At 37.3% G+C, this 21,937-nt stretch overlaps 1 protein-coding gene across 8 annotated transcripts; it reads right to left on the bottom strand.

Annotated features, from left to right (window-relative positions):
- Positions 1-86: 86 nt before the first annotated feature.
- Positions 87-21,899, bottom strand: Lfg (Lifeguard). Of its 8 annotated transcripts, XR_010732090.1 has the most exons (6): positions 21,741-21,899; positions 20,359-20,403; positions 9,196-9,399; positions 8,854-8,955; positions 4,459-8,773; positions 4,043-4,327 (listed from the first exon to the last, which is right to left on the bottom strand). XR_010732090.1 is itself a non-coding variant. In XM_066282187.1 (4 exons), the coding sequence occupies exons 2-4, from the start codon at positions 20,381-20,383 to the stop codon at positions 641-643; spliced, it is 981 nt and encodes a 326-aa protein (XP_066138284.1). In that variant the 5' UTR covers positions 20,384-20,403; positions 21,741-21,880; the 3' UTR covers positions 87-640. The 8 variants fall into 8 exon arrangements, 6 of the variants coding, with proteins under 6 accessions (XP_066138284.1, XP_066138285.1, XP_066138286.1 ...); XR_010732091.1 differs by lacking the exon at positions 20,359-20,403 and having other exon boundaries at positions 21,741-21,871; XM_066282187.1 differs by lacking the exons at positions 4,043-4,327; positions 4,459-8,773; positions 8,854-8,955 and adding an exon at positions 87-1,353 and having other exon boundaries at positions 9,157-9,399; positions 21,741-21,880.
- Between the last annotated feature and the right edge of the window lie 38 nt (positions 21,900-21,937).

Raw genomic sequence — 21,937 nt, 5'->3', positions numbered from 1 at the left:
TGAAACGTGAAGGAGTGGGGGAAGTAATACACATGGGCATCTTATGTGGGGTAAGGCCAGAAGGGAGATAGAACAAAGATGTGCCATTCTTAAATAGATAATATATTTTCTCAACCACAACAGTTGCAGAAAAAACTCCTTATAAATAGCCTATAATTATAAATATCATTATCAACGTTAGGTACTACATTTAAGCAGGATCATAAAATTAGGAAAAGATTTAACACGATGGCTCCATTTAGGAGGGTTATTGTGTAAGTTCCATGATTATCAATAATTTCTTTAAAAACATTCCCGGCATGGACTACGCACCAAAAGCGGAGATTAATTACCAGAAGGGTTGAATAATGCATTAGCCTAGACACTGAAGAGTGTCATAGTTAGTCTTGTCTTCCACTTAACAATACATTAAAAGTTTAAATTAAACCGCAAAACATATAGTTTATAGCTGAATGCATAGGCGATGCCGCCATCATTAAGATAATTGAGGAATGTTCACTTTTGTTGGTAAAAAAAAAACTGTGGGGGAACAATCAATTCAATTCCACCGTTCAAAACTGTAGGTAACTTAAACAACTCAAAACAAATAAAAACAAAGAAACAAGACGGTAATTCTTACCGCCCAGCTTAAGGGGCACGTTTAATCCCGAGCGTTTCCAATAATAGCCAAAATGTACATGAAAATATTAATAATATCCAAGTAAAGATTCAATGCAGCGAATACGTATTCCTCCGGAGAAATGCTGTACTTATGCTTCCCGCCCATCATCAGCTGAGTGTCGTAGATCAAGTAAATCGAGAAGATCAAAGCTCCCAGCGAGGCATAAACCAGCTGGACGATCCTATTCTGCACGAAAATGGCGACGATCCCGAACACCAAAAGAATAATCACGGCCACCAGCAGAATTCCCCCCATCATGGTGAAGTCGTATTTGGTCTGGAAAGCAAACAACGTCAAAGCCAAGCATACTGCAGCGGTTATGCCCACGGCCATTAGCACCGCGTCTTGCTTGTAGTGGCTGGAGCTGACTCCTAGCAAAAATCCCTCGGCGATGGTGAAGATAAACAGCATTATGTAGTTGATGGGAGCCTTCCTGCGCACCTCGCCGCAGCAAGCCAAAGTGATCATGGCCACGATCATCACCACTAAGGCTACGATGAACAAGCTGGGAGTTTGCTGGACGAACTGTTTGGTTTTGGGTTCGTAGCACAACAAGGCTATGAAACCCATGGTGATGACCAGCTGCACCATCAAGATCGAGTACACTTTGCGGATGAATCCCTTGCGGATGCTCTGCTCGGTGAAGTCGAAGCCTTTGACTTCTGGGTCTTCTGGGTTGTAGCCCCCATAGCCTGTAAATTGCATCGATTAGTAAGTGGAGACGAACCAGAACTATTCAGTGTGAATATATCAAAATCCTGATAGTTTTGGCCATGGGACAGTCTGTACCGGAGCCTTGCGGTAAGTGCAGGAGATTCATTTCATGTAGGTTATTCCCTTGGTAGAGCCAACAGAACTTTGATATATATGATCGTGAAGTAATTCTACAAACGTTTGGAATGCGCAATGAACTATTTTGTTCAATGCGTACTCCAGAATTATCTTATAGATGAAAGTGCATGATCGGTGCAGCGTGATCTTAGCATTAAGTCGTTTAAACGGTTATAAGTGGAGGGAGCGTGTTTCACGCATAGAAAGTGCCCGTTCAAAATTACGAAAACTCGTCCTGTACTCAGCCAAGCAGAGTTTGTAAGAGCCGTAAAAACGCCGTACGCCACTGATTGCCGTAAATTTTTGAAGGATAACTATATACGGTGAAAGAACGCGAAATGCGGCAATAAGTAAAATAAATAAAGTCTTGGTGTCTTTCTTTTTATCTGAAAGTAGGTGATATGCCCCCCGTCCGCGGTATCAGCACTTTGTCGTGGTGACAAGGCTCCATGCCTCCAGCTACTCAGTGCTCGTGGGCAAGATTTCTGTTGAAGGGGTCGAGGGAGGGAGGGAGGGAGACAAAGAGAGACGCAAAAGAAAAAAATGATGAGTGGACAAAAGAAAAGCGTATCTCAGGTGGGTGGCAATCCCACCGCCGGTTCCGACCGGATGCAAGCCCCGGTGGCCAGTGCTAGCCCCATGGATGGGGGGTGTTATATATACACTCGAAATTCTTAAGAAAGTATATATGGAGAGGAGACAGTCGGAGCTCTCCATGGGAATTATAGACGTACAAGGGATGGGAAAACAAACACAAACAAATACGGAGAGGACAACACAAGATAGGGATACAAGAATGAAAAGAAAAATTTTAGATACATCAATTGGGAAAAATGAGGTGGAGGGGCATGGCAGGCATACAAAAAGACAGAAAGCCCGGAGGTTTCTATTATAATGGAGGAGATGGAAAGGTTAAAAATGTTAATAAAGGAAATGGAAAAGAAAATTGGAAAAAATAGACAAAGAGATATCAAGGAAATTGGCAAAAAACATAAAAAAACAAAAGGAAATATTAAACAGGAATATGATAAAAAGTTGGCTGGAACAACACAGATACGAGAAAATCAACAAAATGACATTTAACGTGAACATTCAAACTCAGGGGGAAATTAGGGGAAAGGATACTAGTGGCATGAAATACAGACGGGGGATGTAGGGGACATCATGGAAATAACAAAGATAAAAGTCTATAGGGATTTTAAGAGAATTGCATTAAAAAGTTGGCATGACATGGTATATAAAAACACTGAAATTAAAGTGAGAAATCCTTTAAAAACGGAGACAACAACGGTAAAGGAGATGATAGTGTAAAGGAAGGACAGGGAAACGGAGAGGGGTGTGCAGACTCTGTACAAGACGAGATACCCGGAGTTGAAGGAGTGTGCGAAGGACTTCGTGGTGATGGAACAAACACGCAAATTGAAATAGGGGGTAAAGCAGAGGCAGGAGGGATAAAAAAATAATCAAATTTTTTTCTTACGGAGATGGAAAAAGATTTATGAAAGAATTTGGAGAGGCTAAAAAGGGAGATGGAGGGAGAAGAATGCATTGTCATGCATCAAATAGCAGGGATGAGTCCGGAGGGGTTAAGAAAAATGGTGGAGACAGTGGTTAAAGAGAGCAAAACAAAAAATAACTATATACGCAGGCAAACAGGGTGAAAGAGTGAGAAATAAAAAGATATATGCACTTATAATGGAACGGGTACCGGGGGAACATTTGGAGAAAACAATGGTGAAAATAAAAAAAATAATAATAATAAAGAGGGAAATAAAGAAATCCGAGAAGTAAGAAAAACAAAACATAATAAAATTGTGATAGCAATGGGAAGGACAGAGGAGTGTGCTAAGGAGATTAAAGAGGTGATTCAACAAGGGTTAATTACGAGGATTACAATGAGAGAGCCAAAAAAAAGGTAATTATACATATTAAGGGAATGGAAATTACTATAATGGGAGATGAGGTGATAGAGGCAGTAAAAGAAAGGGTCGAAAGATTGAGGGAGGGAGAATACTCGTTAGGGGACATGAGAGATAATAGAAGAGACACGCAGGCGGTAAAACTTGTGATGGATGGAAAAAGGGCGAAGTAATTGATGAAGGGTTCATTTATTAAGATGGGGTACGTACGGTGCAGGATGGAGAAGAGAGTGGAGGTAGGGAGGTGTTACAGATTTTGGGGGATGAACTATTTAGTCAGACACTGTATAGGAAAAGATAAAAGCAAGTTTTGTTTTGTGTATGGGAAGGAGGAACATAGCAGGGAGGAGTGCAGGGAAGAGGATAAATGCAGTATTTGTAATTTAAGGACGGGAACAAGAAGATGCGATGCCTTCAGTAGAACTCTAAGGATGGCCAGGAGAAAGGAGTAAGGATCTCCCCTCTCTTAGTAATACTTAACGGAGGTCCTAGGGGGGATTAAGGGTGAAGAAAGAAGGTTTTTAGTGGGTAGGCGCCCCATTATGTGGTGAATCCCATATAACCACTGCTGATAGACCATCAGGCAATGGTACCTATGAAGGTTTTTCTTACATATGGAAAAAAAAGGTGATATGGCTCAATACAATTTACTCGCATCAGAATCACAATGACTCTTCACAAAAAAACGTTATATTACATAAACGCACATTAAAAATGACAAAATGTCGATTGTAATATCCCGTAATTACAGCTAATTGTCGTCTTCGTCGGAGAAATCCTGAGAAGGTTCGGTCCGGGGCACCAAATTCGAATATTTCCACTGGACAGGGATGTCGCTTATAAAGGATAGGGTTACGCCATGCAAGGAGCAAAATGCACGTTTGCACACCTTAAGGCTAACGTTACCCACCGGCACCTGAAAGAAAAAATAAAATTTTGTACCTGAGCGAATTGAACCATCGCCACCAGTTGATTTTTAACGAATCAGATTAGCTGGTTATTGCCCGACATCAATTCCATTGGTCCAAAAATCAAAACTCAGCTTACCGAATAGCAACAAGAAACACATCTGCGACGGTCAGTGGTTGTTATCGGGCGAGGCCTTCTCACAGGGTGCTGATCTATCAAAGTGTTTAAATATTGGAGCTTTTCTATGGGATCCTCCTTGTTCTGAGCAAGCAGCAAAATTTTTTTTTTTTGCTCATGTGAGAACAAGGAAAAACACCGCCATTTACACTTGCAAGGCGGCCCCAGACCGGGAATTGCGGGCTCGTCCATAACTTTATATGGCACGGGTAGAGGTGGTAATGTTTGTAGGGGAGGAGAACTTTCTGGAGAGACACGTGCTGCTCTTCCTACAGCTTTCTCTAAGGCTTTTTTTTGAGTTTCTTCTAAAACTTTTGCACGAACTTCTTCTATGACTTTTTTTACAATTTCTTCAAAAGTTTTTATTTGAACTTCTTCTACGGCTTTTTTTCGCGCTTCTTCTAAGGCTTTTACTCGAATTTCTTCTAAGGCTTTTCCTATATTTTCTTTTGATATTTTTCTTAAGCCTTCTTCTCGAGGTTTTGTTAAGTTTGTTTTTTGACTTTTTTCTGGAGCTCTTCCTTGAAGTTTTTTTGAAGCCTTTCCTTGAGTTTCTTTTAATTTTTTTTTCCGATCTTTTTTTGAGATTTTCTTTTGAGCTGTTTCTGAGGTTTTTTCTCGAGTTTCTTCTAAGAGTCTGCGTCGAGCTTTTTTCGGGGCTTTTTCCCGATTTTTTTTTAAAGCTTTTTCTTTAACTTTTCCTAAAGTTTTATCTCGACCTTTTTTTGAAAATTTTACTCGAATTTTTTTTGAGGCTTTTCTTCTTTGAACCTTTTCTGGAGGTTTTTCTAAACCTCTTCCCCGAGTTTCTTCTACATCTTTTCTTCGAGGATTTTTTAAGGCTTTTATTCGGATCTTTTCTGGGATTTCTTCTAAGATTTTTTCTCGAGATTTTTGTGAAACTTTTTCTCGAGTCTTTCCTGAAGCTTTTCCTCGAGTCTTTTCTGAGGCATTTCCTCGAATCTTTTCTGATTCTTTTCCTCGAGTCTTTTCTGAGGCATTTCCTCGAATCTTTTCTGATTCTTTTCCTCGAGTCTTTTCTGATTCTTTTCCTCGAGTCTTTTCTGAGGCTTTTCCTCGAGTCTTTTCTGATTCTTTTCCTCGAGTCTTTTCTGATTCTTTTCCTCGAGTCTTTTCTGAGGCTTTTCCTCGAGTCTTTTCTGATTCTTTTCCTCGAGTCTTTTCTGATTCTTTTCCTCGAGTCTTTTCTGAGGCTTTTCCTCGAGTCTTTACTGAGGCTTTTCCTCGAGTCTTTCCTGAGGCTTTTCCTCGAACTTCTTTTAATGCTGATTTTAAGGTTTTTTTTTCTTGAGCTCGAGATAATCTAGGCTCACGCCTCATCATAGCTATGTTGTTTTCCAGTGCTCGTTGCAGGCGAGCTTCCGAAATTATCTGTAAATCCGCCTCCAGTTCTTTAAGCTCCTTCAATCTTTTGCGTTTGATGAGTTTTATGAGACTGGGCCCACTTGGGGGTGCTTCGCGTTTGTGCCTTTGTCGTTTCGCGGTTCCACTGGTTCCCGGTCGGTCCCCCACACTAACATTCCATTTCTCCACACTTTCATCGGATCCCGAACTAGATTCCATTGTATTTCTTTAACACTTTAAACGAGTGTAAACAAGCACAATATCTTCGATAAATGTGAGAAATGCGACCTTTCAGGAGATAAGAACGTAAACAAATGAGGTGTTTGAGGTCTATACCGAGTGTTAGGCATAAATTTATATTTTGGCGCACACAGAGATTGTAGGTTAAAGCCCTAAGGATGTTATGGTCAATATGAGAGATATTGTTAATGCATAGGACTAGATTGCGGCTAGAGCCGTTTCTGTGCCTTTGACCGCCTTAATGCTATTCCGAAAAATTTGGCAGGTTCTGTTTCTCGCTGAATTCAAAAAAAGATCGTGTACATTGGTTTGCCTAAAAACAATATTGAATAATTGAGCTTGAGACACACACATTTACAGAGGTATTAGAGGTTTTCAAAGCAAACGACACTCGATAAATATGCTTTATTTTTTCTAATTGATACATTACAGGTAGGTCTACATAGTCACATTATGCTTGATATGGAAGTATTCACTTAAATTCGGCAAAAATCATCGAAAAATTGAAATATTGCTGTTCCGTTTTCTTCCAGCGTACCGATGAAAATTCTTGGATTCACCTCAGTAAACGTGATTGCCGCCAAGGCTTCGACAAATTTGAACTAAATTGCAAATTTGACGAAGAAATTTGAAAAATCTGAATTGTGACTCTGGTGGACAAAATAAACCAAAAACCCTGAAATGACCAATCGAGTCCTGAAAGTCGGTTCGATCCCAACTAGATCAAAATCACACACATCAGTGTCACGTTTTCCCGAAATCTCGCGGATTTGAATCTACTTACTGTTTGTTAACCTTCGTGTGAAATAAACCTTCAGACATTCCTGAGAATTCTCCACATAGAAAACACAAATAGATTAATTATTTTTAAGAACAAAGCCAATACAGCAAAAATGTATTCTTCAAACGAGATGCTGTACTTGTGCGTTTTCGCCATTATGACTTGAGTATCATGGACTGAACAAATCGACGAAAGTAGGTTTCCGAGATACGCATAAATTATCTGAGAAAGGAAATCCTCGAGAGAACCAAAAGGAGGGTTGCCGCCAGCAGAACGAACATAGCATGCACTCCCAAAGGATGAAATCCAATTTGTTCTAAAAGGCGAATAGATTTAAACCCAGAGTAATGATTCATGTGGTCCCGAGGGCCAAAAGAAAAGTGTTAGATTTTATGGTAATGGTGGTTTTTCCCAAAACCATCATCGTCGACGTAGAAGTAAGCAGTAAAAAGTAATTCCCTGAGCTCCTCTTTTGAGCCTTTTCACAACATGCATTCACGACAAAGGTCACAAGCATAATTCTTACTGACGGCAGAAGAAATGAGCATTAATACCTTCTAATCAGCTCACTCAGAGCTTAATTAAATGGCACGAAAATTATGAAGCCTCCAGTTATGGCCCGATATAACCTGAGGATGCCATAAACTTTTCTGATGAAACTCAGACGGACTTTCATGTCGTTGATCTCGTCGAAAGTTCGAAAATCTGACGTTGTGGTAGGGACTTCAGGGTCTTGACATTCGGATTTTAAAATGGGAAGGGGGGGAGTCGTAAATGATCATCAACATTTAGAGTAACATTTAGAGTAACATCTAAAGCGACTAGTCTGTACTGACTAGAAACTGAAAACAGCATCGAGTGATTGGCACACTAAATTCGGGTTTACCGAATCATAAAGAGACAAAAAAGCAAAAGATTACTTTTCATTATAAGTAATCGATATGCTACAACGATTTACCTTTAAGTCTAATTAATATACGGGAAAATCGGCTCATAAGGATTTCTACTGGGTACCACATAAAGATATTTCAGGTTAACAGACACATGACGACGACGATTCTACCATTTCTGATGCACAGAGTGATGAAGTTTCACTTCTTTTTCTAGTTACTTTTCCTCACTGAATAGATTTTGATTATCTCAAACGACCGGATCTGATCCACTGTAATATGCAAAACAATATGCGGATAACGTCCACATACAAGATCAGCACTGCAAAAATGTAGTTCTCAGGTGAGACGGTATACTTGTGGTTACCCTTTATTATCAATTCAGTGTCATAAATCAAGAAAAACGAGAAAAGTAGGATTCCTACAGAAGCATAAAGCAACTGGATCATTTCGTCATCTTTTCCCAAGTAATAGGGAGTGAAACAACCAAACATGGTGAAAACTATTAAAGTGCATAACAAACATCCTCCGAAAAGGGTGAAATCCCATTTGGTCTGGAAGGAGAATAAAGTTAAGCCCAGACATACAGCCCCGGTAATTGCGACACCAAATATTACAATTTCGGATTCGAAAACCCGGGCTACTGTCCCCAAAGGCACCCCTAGGGAAACGGCGAACATAAAGAGTAAAATGTAGTTCCATGGGGTCCCGCGTCCAAATCCTGCGCAGCAGACCAACGTACACAAAGTGAAGAACACGATACCCACTGATGTGCCCAAAATTGGAAATATATGCTCCTGAACCAACTCTTTCTCAAGTAGTACTTTTGAAAACAAGACAATGGTGCCTCCGGTTATCGCTAGTTGTACCAAGAAGACCCCATAGACCTTCCTAATGAAGCCTAAACGGATCTTTTTATCGGCGAAGTCCAAGGTTCCATGGATGTTGGTTTCAGGGTCGTCCTTTTCCGTAGAATCATAAACTGCCGCGAACGGGGCCTCTGAAATTATAACGCCACACCTTATAGTATTAACGATAGGAAAGTGACCTGAAACAACATGTAAACTACACCAAACTTACCTGCTTCATTGCTGTTAGATGTATGAGGCATTTGTTGCTGGTTATTAGTTACTGCCCAACACAAATCACTGAATGCTTCACTCTTAACAGCCGCGGCACTGCCTAGACGTACACAAGTACGAAATAGTAAACTTTCATTTATAAATGCATATTATAAATTATCTAATCGACAATATTGATTATCCAAAAACGGATACGTCAATTTCGAGTTTCCTTCATTTTGAATAACGAATAATGAAGTCTACGAGCTCCCTCCTTGCGCAAAAGCACATGCAAAAACTTAAGGGTAAAATAAAAACGAACCGGGTGCATCTGAGTTAGAATTAAAGGGGTGTGCTTCACCTTGGTTGGCCCCCGTATACGAATCAGCGGCATAGGGGGGTGGCTGGAAACCGGGCTGGGGCACGTTGGGGTAACTGCCCGGCTGAGGGTAGCCCCCCTGCGGGTATCCGCCTTGAGGGTATCCGCCCTGAGGGTAACCCTCAGGGGGTGGCGGGTAGGCTCCAGGTGGCGGGCCGTAGCCCTGCTGTTGTTGACCATACGGTCCTGCGGGAAGAGATTTTGGGTTACAATTATAAAAATAATGACTTATTAAGTTAGTCGCCAGGAGCCAAACCTATGCAATTTGCAATTCCCTGAAAAAAATTAATAATCCTACAATGATCAACAATAAGATAATCGAAAAGTGGCTCAAGGAATGGCCTGAGCGAACATCTCAAAAATGTTATGGCCCAGGTTACTGTAATTTTACATGCGAAGTGGTCTTCCCATGACGGGGAAACTGGTGCTAGAGGGTATGAGATGGTAAGTAAAAAGACATGATTTGTAAAGCGTAAAATTTTGAAGACCTAAAAATTACTCTCATGCCTCTTCAATAAATAACCGCTATACGGGGTGATTCCAAAGTCGGAGTTATCTTTTCACCGGCGAATAGGGTTCAAAAATAAGATTCTTTTCCTTTGGCGCTCTTTCGAAACATCAACATCACCGGCGATACAGGGTGGCAAAGTTTTATTTTAAAAATTAAATTTTATTAATAATTTCCAAAGTACTTGAGAAAATTAAACAAAATTTTATAGCTGTCAATAGCTACAGCGGTGGCCAAAAGTAGATGAACGCGTATTATTCACTGAATTTTTAATAATTCATACCACAAGTCTCTATAAATTTTAATATAATTTTTCCGCCAAATAACTAATAGAGTGCCTTTTCTAAAGAAATAAATAAATGATGGATTTTTTTATCAATATATTGTTAATATACATAGAAATACAAAAATAGCTCTGGCCAAAAGTAGATGAACACAATAAACATAATTTCAAATATTATAAACTCTTATTAACTAAACCATCGAGACAGCATTACTAGTCAGTATTTTGTGTAATATCCTTTATCTTCTATTACTTCATTGGGCATTGACGATACGAGATGTTCAATAACAGATGGATCCATGCTCGCCCATGTTTCCTGTAATGCTATGAATAATTGGTCCTTATTCGAGTCGGTTTTTGTCCAAATTTTCTTGTTTAGGATCTCCCATAAATTTTCTATTGGATTAAGATCCGGTGACTGCGAGGGCCATGTCATAACAGGAACTATTTCATGTTCTAAAAACTTCTTAACTATCTTTGACGCATGTTTGGGGTCGTTATCATGCCGAAAAATAAACGCGACCGGCAAAACTTCCTCGATATAGGGCAACATGTGAGTTTTTAATATGTCCCTGTAGATAAATCGGTCCATTATTCGCTCGATCCTATAAGTGGACCGTGATACCGTACCCAGAAAAACATCCCCAAACTAACACTGATCCTCCTCCTCCATGCTTTACGGTTGGTCTGGTATATTTGGGCAATAAACGAGTGTTAGGAGGACGCCTTACATACACATTGCCATCAAAGGAAAACATATTAAATTTAGATTCATCACTAAATCAAACCCTTTTCCACTGCGCTACAGTCCGATTTTGATGCTCCTTTGCAAACTGTAATCGGGCCTTAACGTTCTTCTTTGACAGCAGAGAGAGGTTTTTTGGCCGGTCTTCTGGCAAACAAATCAGCCTCTACTAGTCTACGTCTTACTGTCCTAGAACGGACAGAAGGCAAACCAATTTCTTCTATTTTGGTCTTTATTTGATTAAATGAAAGAAAGGGATCATGCATAGACATCTTCTTAATGGCCCTATTTAGTCTTTGGTCAGTTTTTCTAGGACGGCCCGACTTATTCTTAATTGTGGTATCTCCCCTTTGATTGCACCTCTCAATTATCATGCAGACAGTGGATCTTTTTAGCTGAAATTGCCTTGCAATTTGTGCTCGACTCACTCCAGCATTGTTCGCAGCTAACACTCTTATTTTTAAGTCTTCAGAAACATAAACACCTCGTGGCATTTTAATAAATTGTTCTAGTGGCTTACTAGTATCGTCCACCAAGATACTAAAGTTTAAAACCGAATCGATAAATATCAAAAATATTTAAAAATTTTTCCTCATCTACTTTTGGCCAGAGCTATTTTTTATTTCTATGTAGATTAACAATGTTTGATAAGAAACCCATTATTTGTTTATTTTATTTTATTTTATTTTTTTTGGTAAAGCATTCTACTAGTTATTTGGCGGAATAGCAATATTAGATTCTATAGAGACTTAATGGTATAAATTATTAGAAATGCTATGTTTTATAGGTGTTCACCTACTTTTGGCCACTACTGTATATGGAACGGAAAGTCTTCAATAAATAAAATTATTTTTGGGTTTACCAGGAGTGTGCGCATAAAAAAGTTGTCCAATTTTCTTTGAAAAAATAAAGGAATGATACGCCACTAATATTTTCAAAAATAAAAAATTGTTTAAACTTGTTTTCTGATATAACCATCAAAGTGATAATTTCAATGTAATTTGATTATTACTAACAATTACAAAATTTAGTTTATTGTTTCAAGTGGTTTGGAAATTGTTAATAAATTTTAATTGGTTAAGCAAAATTTTAGTTTTCTGTATCCGTTGATGTTGATATCTCGAAAAAGCGTCAAAAGATAAAATCTAAATTTTTTAAGCCTTATTCGCTGGAATATACAGTGGTGGCCATAGAAATAGGACCACTACTGATTCAATTTTAAATATGGAAAAAAGTTTATTGAAAGTTGTTCTATCTCGTTCGAAATAAGGTCCTAAATTTCTACAAGGTTGGTAATTGTGTGTGTCAATAGAAACCAGGGGAATTACCTTATACTAGAATTGTACTTCCCCTGTTTCGTTTGAGCAGTCAAAACTAAGGTGGTCATAATAACAGGACCAGTGTATTAAAAGCTCGTTATTTTTTTAAATAACTTTCATAATTCCTCATTCATTACAATAGCAATTGAAAGATAAACCTAATTAATGATTTCGAAACATTTTGATGCATTTTAATAATTAATATACAAACAGATAGGGCGTAAAAACCACCGTTCTTTAACTGAAAGAATTAGAATACGAACACTTAGAGATGAGGGCAATTCCCTTCGTCAAATTTCTCAAAAATTAGGAAGATCGCAAACGTTAATAATAAATGCCCTCACACACGAAGAATGACAAGAAAATCGCGGTCGTAAGAGGAAAACAACCGTTTTGACCGACCGCCGAATAAAGCGAAAATCCCAAAAAACCCTTTTTTAAGTTCCAAAGAACTTCAAAAGGACCTAAAATTGGAAATAAGTTCCAGAACTATCCGAAGACCATTGCAGGAAGGTCATTTACGTGGCCGAACGGCTCGAAAGGTACCGTTGTTATCAAAAACAAACAAATTTAAAACATACTCTAAAAACCCTTAAACACGAAGGTGGTAACATAAAATGGTGGGGTTGCTTCTCTTGGTTCGGAGTTGGTCCTATTTATTGGATAAAAGGAATCCTGAACCAAGAGGAATACCTTAAAATAATGAAAAATGTTATGCTGCCATCTGCTCCGGAAGAAATGCCATTAATTTGGAAATATCAACAAGATAATGATCCGAAACACGCGGCTAGGCGAGTGAAACAATTTTTTCAAAATGAAGCAATTTCTGTTGTGCCGCGGCCTTCACATTCGCCGGATCTGAATCCCATCGAAAATCTTCGGGTACACCTTAAGGCTGCTGTGAGGAGTCATCAGGTCAAAAATGAAGAAGAACTGTGGTCCATAGTCCAACGGGAATGGGAAGCTATTCCTGTTGAGCTCTGCCAGCGTTTAATAAGGTCAATGCCTAAAGGATTAAAGGCAGCGTTTGCCCAAAAGGGAGAAGCAATCGAATATTAAACTTTAGGCCATATTCAATTGCTAATTTCGTTTTTTTTCCTTTTTTTTGATAATGTTTTCCCGGTTCTATTTTTATGACCGCATACTTATTTTGTTGAAGACTTTTATTTATTTTTAATTAAATTATATTTTTCTATATTGTTTTCTTTGTTATTAAATGTATTCTAGTTTTTTTTTTGTAGTAATTTTTTTATCTCTTTACTGATAAAAATAAAAAATTGAAATTTTTGAAGTGGTCCTATTTCTATGGCCACCACTGTATATATATATACACAGTTGAACTCGCTTATAACGAACCCGGGTTATAACGAACGTTCGCTTTTAAGGAACAAAATGCTTGGAACGTAAAAAGTGTCTATTTAACTATATGTTATTCTTGTTCGGATATAACAAATACATTTATAACGAACGATTGGCTTTAGCGAATGCTTTCTGGTAAATATTTGCAGGTCCGATCGGTTATAACGAACCAATCTATAAAAAAAGACCATTCTGTACAATCTATTAGGTTAGTTTTAGAGTATATTTTCCCGACATAATCTCGATCCGGGAAATCCCCGTGTATTGAATCGTAGTAAATTTTACGTGAAATAAGTATGGACTGCATCAGTTGCATTTCATTTGTGTAGGAAGAAGCAAAATCGCTTTCAGGTTAAACATGGAAGCTAAAAAGCGTAATGTGTTAACCATTCAACAAAAATTGAATATAATTAACGATTTAGAATTTGGTCTTCCTAATTCACAAGTGTGTAAAAAGTATAAATTGCCAAAATCTACAATTTCCACGGTTTTCAAAAATAGAAATAAATTTAAAACTTTGAAAGGTAATGTAACGAGGCAAAAGAAAATTCGAAAACTTATAAGAGATGACATAGATCAAGCACTTTCCAAATGGTTTACGATTCAAAGGAGTCAAAACAATCCCATTACTGGCGTGATTCTACGAACAAAAGCAGAAGAACTTGGAAGACTAACGTATGGAGCAGGTGAAAGTGGTAGTGAGCAGTTTGTGTGTACAAAAGGTTGGATTGATAGATTTAAGTCAAGACATAATGTATCAGCGGGCAAAATTCATGTAGAGGCTGCAGGAGTATCAACAGAAATAACGTCAGAATGGCTAAAAAGTCAATGGCCAGTCATTAGTACAGGATACGATATGAATGACATTTTCGATGGAGATGAAACAGGTTTATTTTACAAAATGACTCCGAATAAGACACTAAAATTTAAGGGCGAGAAATGGGCTGGTGGAAAGCAAAGCAAGGAAAGAATAACTGTCTGGGTTTGTGCTAACATGACTGGAACTGAAAAACGCCCCTTGATGGTTGTCGGTAAATCCAAATCGCCTAGATGCTTCAAAAATAAAGGCAAGTTACCAATCATCTATGAGTCGAATCAACGAGCATGGACGACTAGTGAAATTTTTGAAGGATTACTTCAAGAAATGGAATGACGAACTTCGCAAGAAACGAAGGAAAATTTTACTTCTTGTGGATAACTGTCCAGCGCATCCAAGATTAGAAAATTTTGAATACATCAATCTCTTGTGTTCCTATCATCAAACGTGACAGCTGCGTTACAACCTATGGATCAAGGCGTTATATACTCTTTAAAATCTTATTATCGAAAAATGATTTTGGTGCGACTAATAAGCGCTTTTGAAAGTAATGAAGACCTTAACTTTACATTGTTTGACGTGATTAGTGCCGCATGGCGAAAAGTCTCGCTAAACACCATCGAGAACTGTTTTCGTCGTGCGAGATTTAAACTGCACATAATACAAGAGTACGATGATGAAGACAACATACCGTTGGCGCGTTTGGTAGAATTTCAACAAGAGGAACTTGTAGATCAAGATGACGAAGAAGACATTTCATTGACAGAATGGATTAAAAAACATAGTAACATTGATCTAGAAGAGTACACCAAAATAGATAACGATTTGATAACAACCGATTTTTCTAGTGATGCTGAGCTAATGAATAATGTTAAAGAACTCCTTACAGACGAAATTAAGGAGAGTGAAAACGAGGAAGAAAAGGAACCAGACGACGATGCTGTGCCCACTGTGTCACAGACCCTTTCTTCCCTGAACCTAGTATCGAAATTCATTCGCTGTACAAGTGCCGACTCTTCGATATATCGAGCCTTCGATAAATTATATTTCTATATTGAAAAACATTCGCTTATTAAAAATCAAGTGCAAAATAAAATGACTGACTACTTTACAGTACAAAATAAATAGCAATGAGACGTGTATCTGTATTAGGTGCATAGGAGCAAATAAAATAAAAATGTTATTTTTACCCATCTTTTCCTTTTAACTAGTGCATTAATTTTAACTATATATATCAGAAAAATTAATTTTTAGCAAGTAAAAAGTTTTAAGATTAATCCAATACATATTAAGTAAAATTCGATTTAACGAATGCCCGGCTGTAACGAACAAAATCTTTTGTCCCCTCGTGTTCCTTATAACCGAGTTCGACTGTATATATGTAAGATTCGCGGTTCAAGGGCGCAGAGGAAAAACACAATTCTCACAGCACTTTTTTATTCTCCGTGAACCAAAAATGGAATCCCGATACAACCCGGTATCCATACACGGAACACATCCCCTCTTCGTGAGAGAACCGATAAGATGGAAGGGCTGTCCACCCTTTTTCCCACTGGTACCAAACCCCTAAACGTCATTTTCACCTACGCTAAAGGAATTTATAAACAACCCTCTCTTCCCACGCTAATCTGGGGAAGAGTTTGGTACCAAAAGCCAGTACCACTTCCAGATAATGCCAATTAATGGTCTTAACATAAACAAGAAATGCGAAAAGATTCATGACAGCCCTTTTACCATTTTCTCGCACTTATCTTGGGAGGAATTTAGAGCCAGAACCCCATGATATTTTTAGATAATTGATTAATTGTTTCAACATGGACAAAGAATGCTCATATATATGTGAGCTTTCATAAAGTAAGTGACACGGGGTTAGTTATTAATTCGCTTAAAGCAACCAATAAACCTGCCACCTTACAAGGATAGTGTTATATCTTATCCTTGGGCATATGTGGTATGTCACAAGCACCTATGAGTGTTCCCTTGGAAATGGACTAAACTTGTACTTGTAAAAGTAGATCGTTGCGTTAAAAGATAAAGAGGGTCTGTTTTTATCATATAGGGTGTGAAGAAGGAATAACTGAGGGATGTAAGCGTGGGAAGAATGTGGATGGTATGGCAGGTTTATTGGATGGGAAAAACAGATACCCGGGGAATGACTCCGACACCTTGCGAGGGGCATTCCATTCCCAATCATTGTCAAATAAAGAAGTCTCTCTCAAACTTGCGTTTTTGTTTTCTCTATAAGAAGAAGTTTTTCTTCTGACACATATATATATATACAGGGTGTCCGGTTTTCGTTGGACAGCGGCTGTATCTCGGTAAGTAAAGCAAGTAGCAACTTCGGACAAAAAATTTTATTACTAATGTGACTATGAGAAATCTCTGGAAAATATTTTCAGCTTCGTGAAATCGCCGTAAGGGGGCGTAGTAGGGACGGTAGTTCCTTAAAATCGACAAATCTGTACTAAGTCACTAGTTAAGTAGCACAGTTTAATTTACTATCAATAAGATTACATCATTCTGAAACTTTTTTATTCGACACATAATTTCATAACTCACATAATAAAAGTGGGGGAAGCCGATGAATCATTTTAAGTTCAAACTATCATATCTCTGTTTCTAATTATCCGATTTCAGTGATTCTGTACTTCATTGTGAGGGAATTATAAGCCGATTTAATATCCACATTGACCAAAAATCCATAGTCCAGAACAAAATCGCTAGAGGGCATTCTTTCAGGTAATAGCGGTTTTCTTCATTTTTCTTTAATAAATCAAATGGAACTATACCATTTTCATAAGTCCATCTTGTAAAGCTTTAAAAAACCTACATTTTTCCCGAAAGGCGCATTTCAATATTCTTTTTCGTTTTTGACTTATTGATAAATAACTGAAAATTTTACCTTAGAAAGAGTTTTCCAATAAACGGTAAGTAGGCTTTGGAGTGAAACCAAATGTTTTTGTTATTTTGACAAATAAATGTCATATTAATTACTTTACTATAGTTAATATTATTGTTGAGTTATTGATTACTGATAATATTCGTAATATTTCTAAGTATTTTGTAATGGCGTTTTCGAATGAAGAAGCCTACGATATGCTGGCTGTGTATTTTCAGTGTTACGAAAATGTGGCAATTGCAGCAAGAGAATACAGTGTTAAGTATCCACTGAGAAAACATCATTCGAGAAAAGTTTTTAAACGATTGGCTAACCGTCTTAAATTCACTGGAAATGTTCATCCTACTCGACCTATTACGCAAAAACGCAGAACCCGAAATCAGCAGAATATCGTTAATATTTTATCCTATATTAATCATGATCCTAAACGGAGTACCAGAGAGGTAGCACGAGAGTTAAGTGTTCCAAAAACAATAATCCATGAAGTGCTAAAAGAGCATAAATTGCATCCGTATCACATTGTTTTGCATCAACTCTTGAGTGACAAGGATTTTGACGATCGGCTAAACTTTTGCCATTGGTTAGAGAATATGATATGTGATGAAACTGACTTCCTATCAAGAGTACTTTGGTCCGACGAAGCAACATTTAAAAGTAATGGACAATTAAATCTCCATAATAGCCATTATTGGTCGGAAAAAAATCCTCATTGGATGCGTGAAGTTGACCATCAATATCGCTGGACTCTAAACGTATGGTGTGGAATAGTTGAAGGAAAAATTATTGGGCCATATTTTTTTGAACAACCTCTAAACGGGGAAAGATATATGGAATTTTTGAGCGATTTTTTACCCACTCTTTTAGACAATGTTACTTTGAGAACGAGGCAAACCATGTGGTTGCAACACGATGGTTGCCCGGTTCATTACCATAGACATGTACGTCGTTTCTTGGATGAGAAATTTCCCTTTCGGTGGATTGGGAGAGGAAGTATTTTTCCATGGCCACCACGGTCTCCTGATCTCACGTGTTTAGATTTCTATTTTTGGGGACGTATAAAAGATCTTGTATATAAGGAGAGTCCTACCACCAAGAACAATATGAAGGTTCGAATAAAAAACGCCATCCTAAGTTTAAGTAAACATGAAATTGAGAGATGTGTAAATTCGACTTTGCCAAGAATTCGACGATGTATTGAACGTGACGGAAAACATTTCGAACATTTATAGCTTTTAACTTTAGAACTAATTTTCTTCTTCTAACTTTTAAACTTACTTTTTTCTGAATATTGTTATATTTTTTAAAATAACATGAATTAAGTTATGTGTTTGTAAATTAAAGAATTTAATAACATTTATTTGTCAAAATAACAAAAACACTTGGTTTCACTCCAAAGCCTACTTACCGTTTATTGGAAAACTCTTTCTAAGGTAAAATTTTCAGTTATTTATCAATAAGTCAAAAACGAAAAAGAATATTGAAATGCGCCTTTCGGGAAAAATGTAGGTTTTTTAAAGCTTTACAAGATGGACTTATGAAAATGGTATAGTTCCATTTGATTTATTAAAGAAAAATGAAGAAAACCGCTATTACCTGAAAGAATGCCCTCTAGCGATTTTGTTCTGGACTATGGATTTTTGGTCAATGTGGATATTAAATCGGCTTATAATTCCCTCACAATGAAGTACAGAATCACTGAAATCGGATAATTAGAAACAGAGATATGATAGTTTGAACTTAAAATGATTCATCGGCTTCCCCCACTTTTATTATGTGAGTTATGAAATTATGTGTCGAATAAAAAAGTTTCAGAATGATGTAATCTTATTGATAGTAAATTAAACTGTGCTACTTAACTAGTGACTTAGTACAGATTTGTCGATTTTAAGGAACTACCGTCCCTACTACGCCCCCTTACGGCGATTTCACGAAGCTGAAAATATTTTCCAGAGATTTCTCATAGTCACATTAGTAATAAAATTTTTTGTCCGAAGTTGCTACTTGCTTTACTTACCGAGATACAGCCGCTGTCCAACGAAAACCGGACACCCTGTATATATATATATATATATATATATATATATATATATATATATATATTTATATGTACATAGTTCATACGTCACTTCACTGTACTTAATCGCATATTACTGAAACCAGAGGTTCCCTCTCTACCCCTACACGTCTTTTTAGTACAGTAGATAAACTAAGCTATGGATGGGACATCTTTAGAATGATTCCCACCCCTATGTGCTTTTGACTTGATATTGATTTTTAGCGTCAAATGAAATAAAGAATTATTGAGAAAATGGGCTATATGAAATAATAATACGTAGGACTTTTGTAATAAAATATATTATTCTGCTAAAGACTACTCAGAAAGCAAGCCAGTAACGCACTACTATACCATTTTTATCATATCTATCAGTAACCCATATGACTCCAGAAAAAGGGCATCTTAAAACCTTCAAGAGTGTTAAATTTCATAGAAGTGTCCCTTCTCCATTTTAAACCTAAATCTAAAAAATCTAAAGCTTTATCTCAGTTTGACTATCGAATAACTTTTTGACGACGTTAATGACTTAAAAGTCCATAATCCAACAAGAATAAATTCAATATTTGCATATTTCGATATAATACGTAAAAAAATACCGAAAAACGTCAATTTTATGTTCTAAAACCTCGACTGAACTTCTCTAAATTGGCGGATAGGGATGCTAGGATCGCTACACCGGCCAAAACCATCATTGAAATTTTACTCGATTAGAGTTCTTCTTATGGGAATATCTGAAGAGGACGTTGTACAAAACTAAACCACAAGTTCTATATAGCTGACTCAAAAGTGATAATAACGTTTGCGATTAGGTCTCTTACTCTGATCAACGTTAAAAAATAATATTTACTATTAGAGTGCTGATTGCTTAATTCCAAGAACATCCACGTTATCTGACCCTACTCAGCGATTCATCACAATGTAACCAAATTGTTTACGAAATGTGCGCTGTAATTAGAGAATCGTGACAAATAATGAGTATGAAAACTTGATGATGCTGCCTATACAATTTATTAAATGTTTAATTCCACAAAACTGTGCAATTAGTAGATACTCAGCTACCAAATAAAAAGATTATATTAGCTGCAGCAATAAGACACGGTAAGCAAGTCAAGGCCGTCTTTTAATCATTCCCACCCAGTAATTACCAATAAAAACCTACCTTGCTGATTGTAAGCGTAGGACATCTTAGAAGTTCACCAGCAGTCTGTAACATACCAGAGAGGAAAACTATCAGTAGTTTATCCGTAGAGAGGAAAATGTGCTCTATTAATTGAATATCGTCAGCAGAAGCTTCTGCATTCAAGAGAAATTAGTTATTTTTAACTCAATTAAAAATAGTAGTGTAGTGCGTTCGTAATTCCTCCAAATATCTGATAAATAAAACACGTGCAGCCTAAAATTTTGAATGGAATCTAAGTATTCAACCTGGGTTTAAATCGGCAGGTTGGAGGATCATAGTTCAACATTGGATATAATCTACTAAACTCAATCCTCCAATATTATTATTCACCATTACTTGTCCTGTGATAGCAACGTATTTACACCGGGATTTCCAAATTTATGATGGTCAGGTTTAGGTAAACCAAACTTGGGCCATTCTTCAACAACTGAGACGTAACAATATTTTTGAAGCACCAATATCAGAACCGAAGGATTAACTGAAAGTATTATTAGCGCTTTGGGAGGATTTTATCATTTGCTGATTAAATGATTTATAAGTTGTACCAACATGTAGTCAGCTTTTACAGATGTTCCATAGCATGATGAATGAAAACAAGGAGAAACTTGCATATTACAATATTCAAGCTATACATCCTTATTTTAGATACTCAATGTCAGTTTTGGAGGAAGAGTTAAGGAATTTCACCACAAAAAGTTCAAAAGTTATTACTTTAAGGAAATATTATACTTGTTCTTATGTATCTCTTAGTAAGATGTGAGAAAAAAGATGTAGAGATCAGTCTCCTTAACCCAAATATGGAAAAGATCAGAGTCTTCTGGTTCTACATCTTGGTCTGTAAGACATATCTAGAAGAAACTCATCATCATTGTTGTAATGGAACTGAACCTTACCTTTAACAATAATCAATCTCATTTGAGTTGTCAAGATAGTAAGGTTGATGATTTGCTGCTTACTTAAATGGAAGAATGCAGTATATTCCCTTCATTGTGGGGTGACTTTAGCGAAATTTAACTGACAATTCATATAACAACGTTTTCTATAGCGGCAATAACAGTGTACTGTATGCAGGGGAGGAGGAGGAGGGGGAGGGGGAGGGGGGGGGGTGTGGGGTGTGAAGTGCGGAGGCGTTATGTTATGGTGCCTATTCCTCATATTTTTTGCATTCTGTCATGAATATAGGTATAATAGAAGGTAATTGAACAAAAAACAAATGTTTGTATTGGGGAAATTCAATGTTTGTGGATAACGTCACGTCTTATGAACCAAAAATAGCAACTTTTCACAAATCATAATTTTCCAATCCCCCTCCTATGTGGTTTGACCAGTAAATACGAAAAAATTCCCTACTTAGCACTTACCAGTAATTAAAATCACACTACAACGTTTAAAATCGATTTAGAGACACTTTTCAGGTTTATTGGAAAACGCACCACTTTCCAAATGTAAAAAATGGACTGAAATATTCCTGAAACTGAATGCAGAGAATGAATGGAAAACACCGGAATTCTAAGCTAAATGACATGCGTCAACTGGAAATGAGTCAGCAAGGGACTGA

The sequence above is a fragment of the Euwallacea fornicatus genome, chromosome 5 (genome assembly GCF_040115645.1).
Source record: "Euwallacea fornicatus isolate EFF26 chromosome 5, ASM4011564v1, whole genome shotgun sequence".
NCBI classification, from domain to species: domain Eukaryota; kingdom Metazoa; phylum Arthropoda; class Insecta; order Coleoptera; family Curculionidae; genus Euwallacea; species Euwallacea fornicatus.
The sequence above is the reverse complement of the archived record's forward strand: the minus strand, read 5'-3'. Positions and strand labels throughout refer to the sequence as shown.

Excerpts from the sequence above, each read along its gene's own strand:
- Lfg (XM_066282184.1), bottom strand. The coding sequence starts at position 6,081 with ATGGAATCTAGTTCGGGATCCGATGAAAGTGTGGAGAAATGGAATGTT. Across the intron at positions 4,328-4,458 it reads GTGTTTCTTGTTGCTATTCG|GTGCCGGTGGGTAACGTTAG; the intron begins GTAAGCTGAGTT and ends TTTTTCTTTCAG.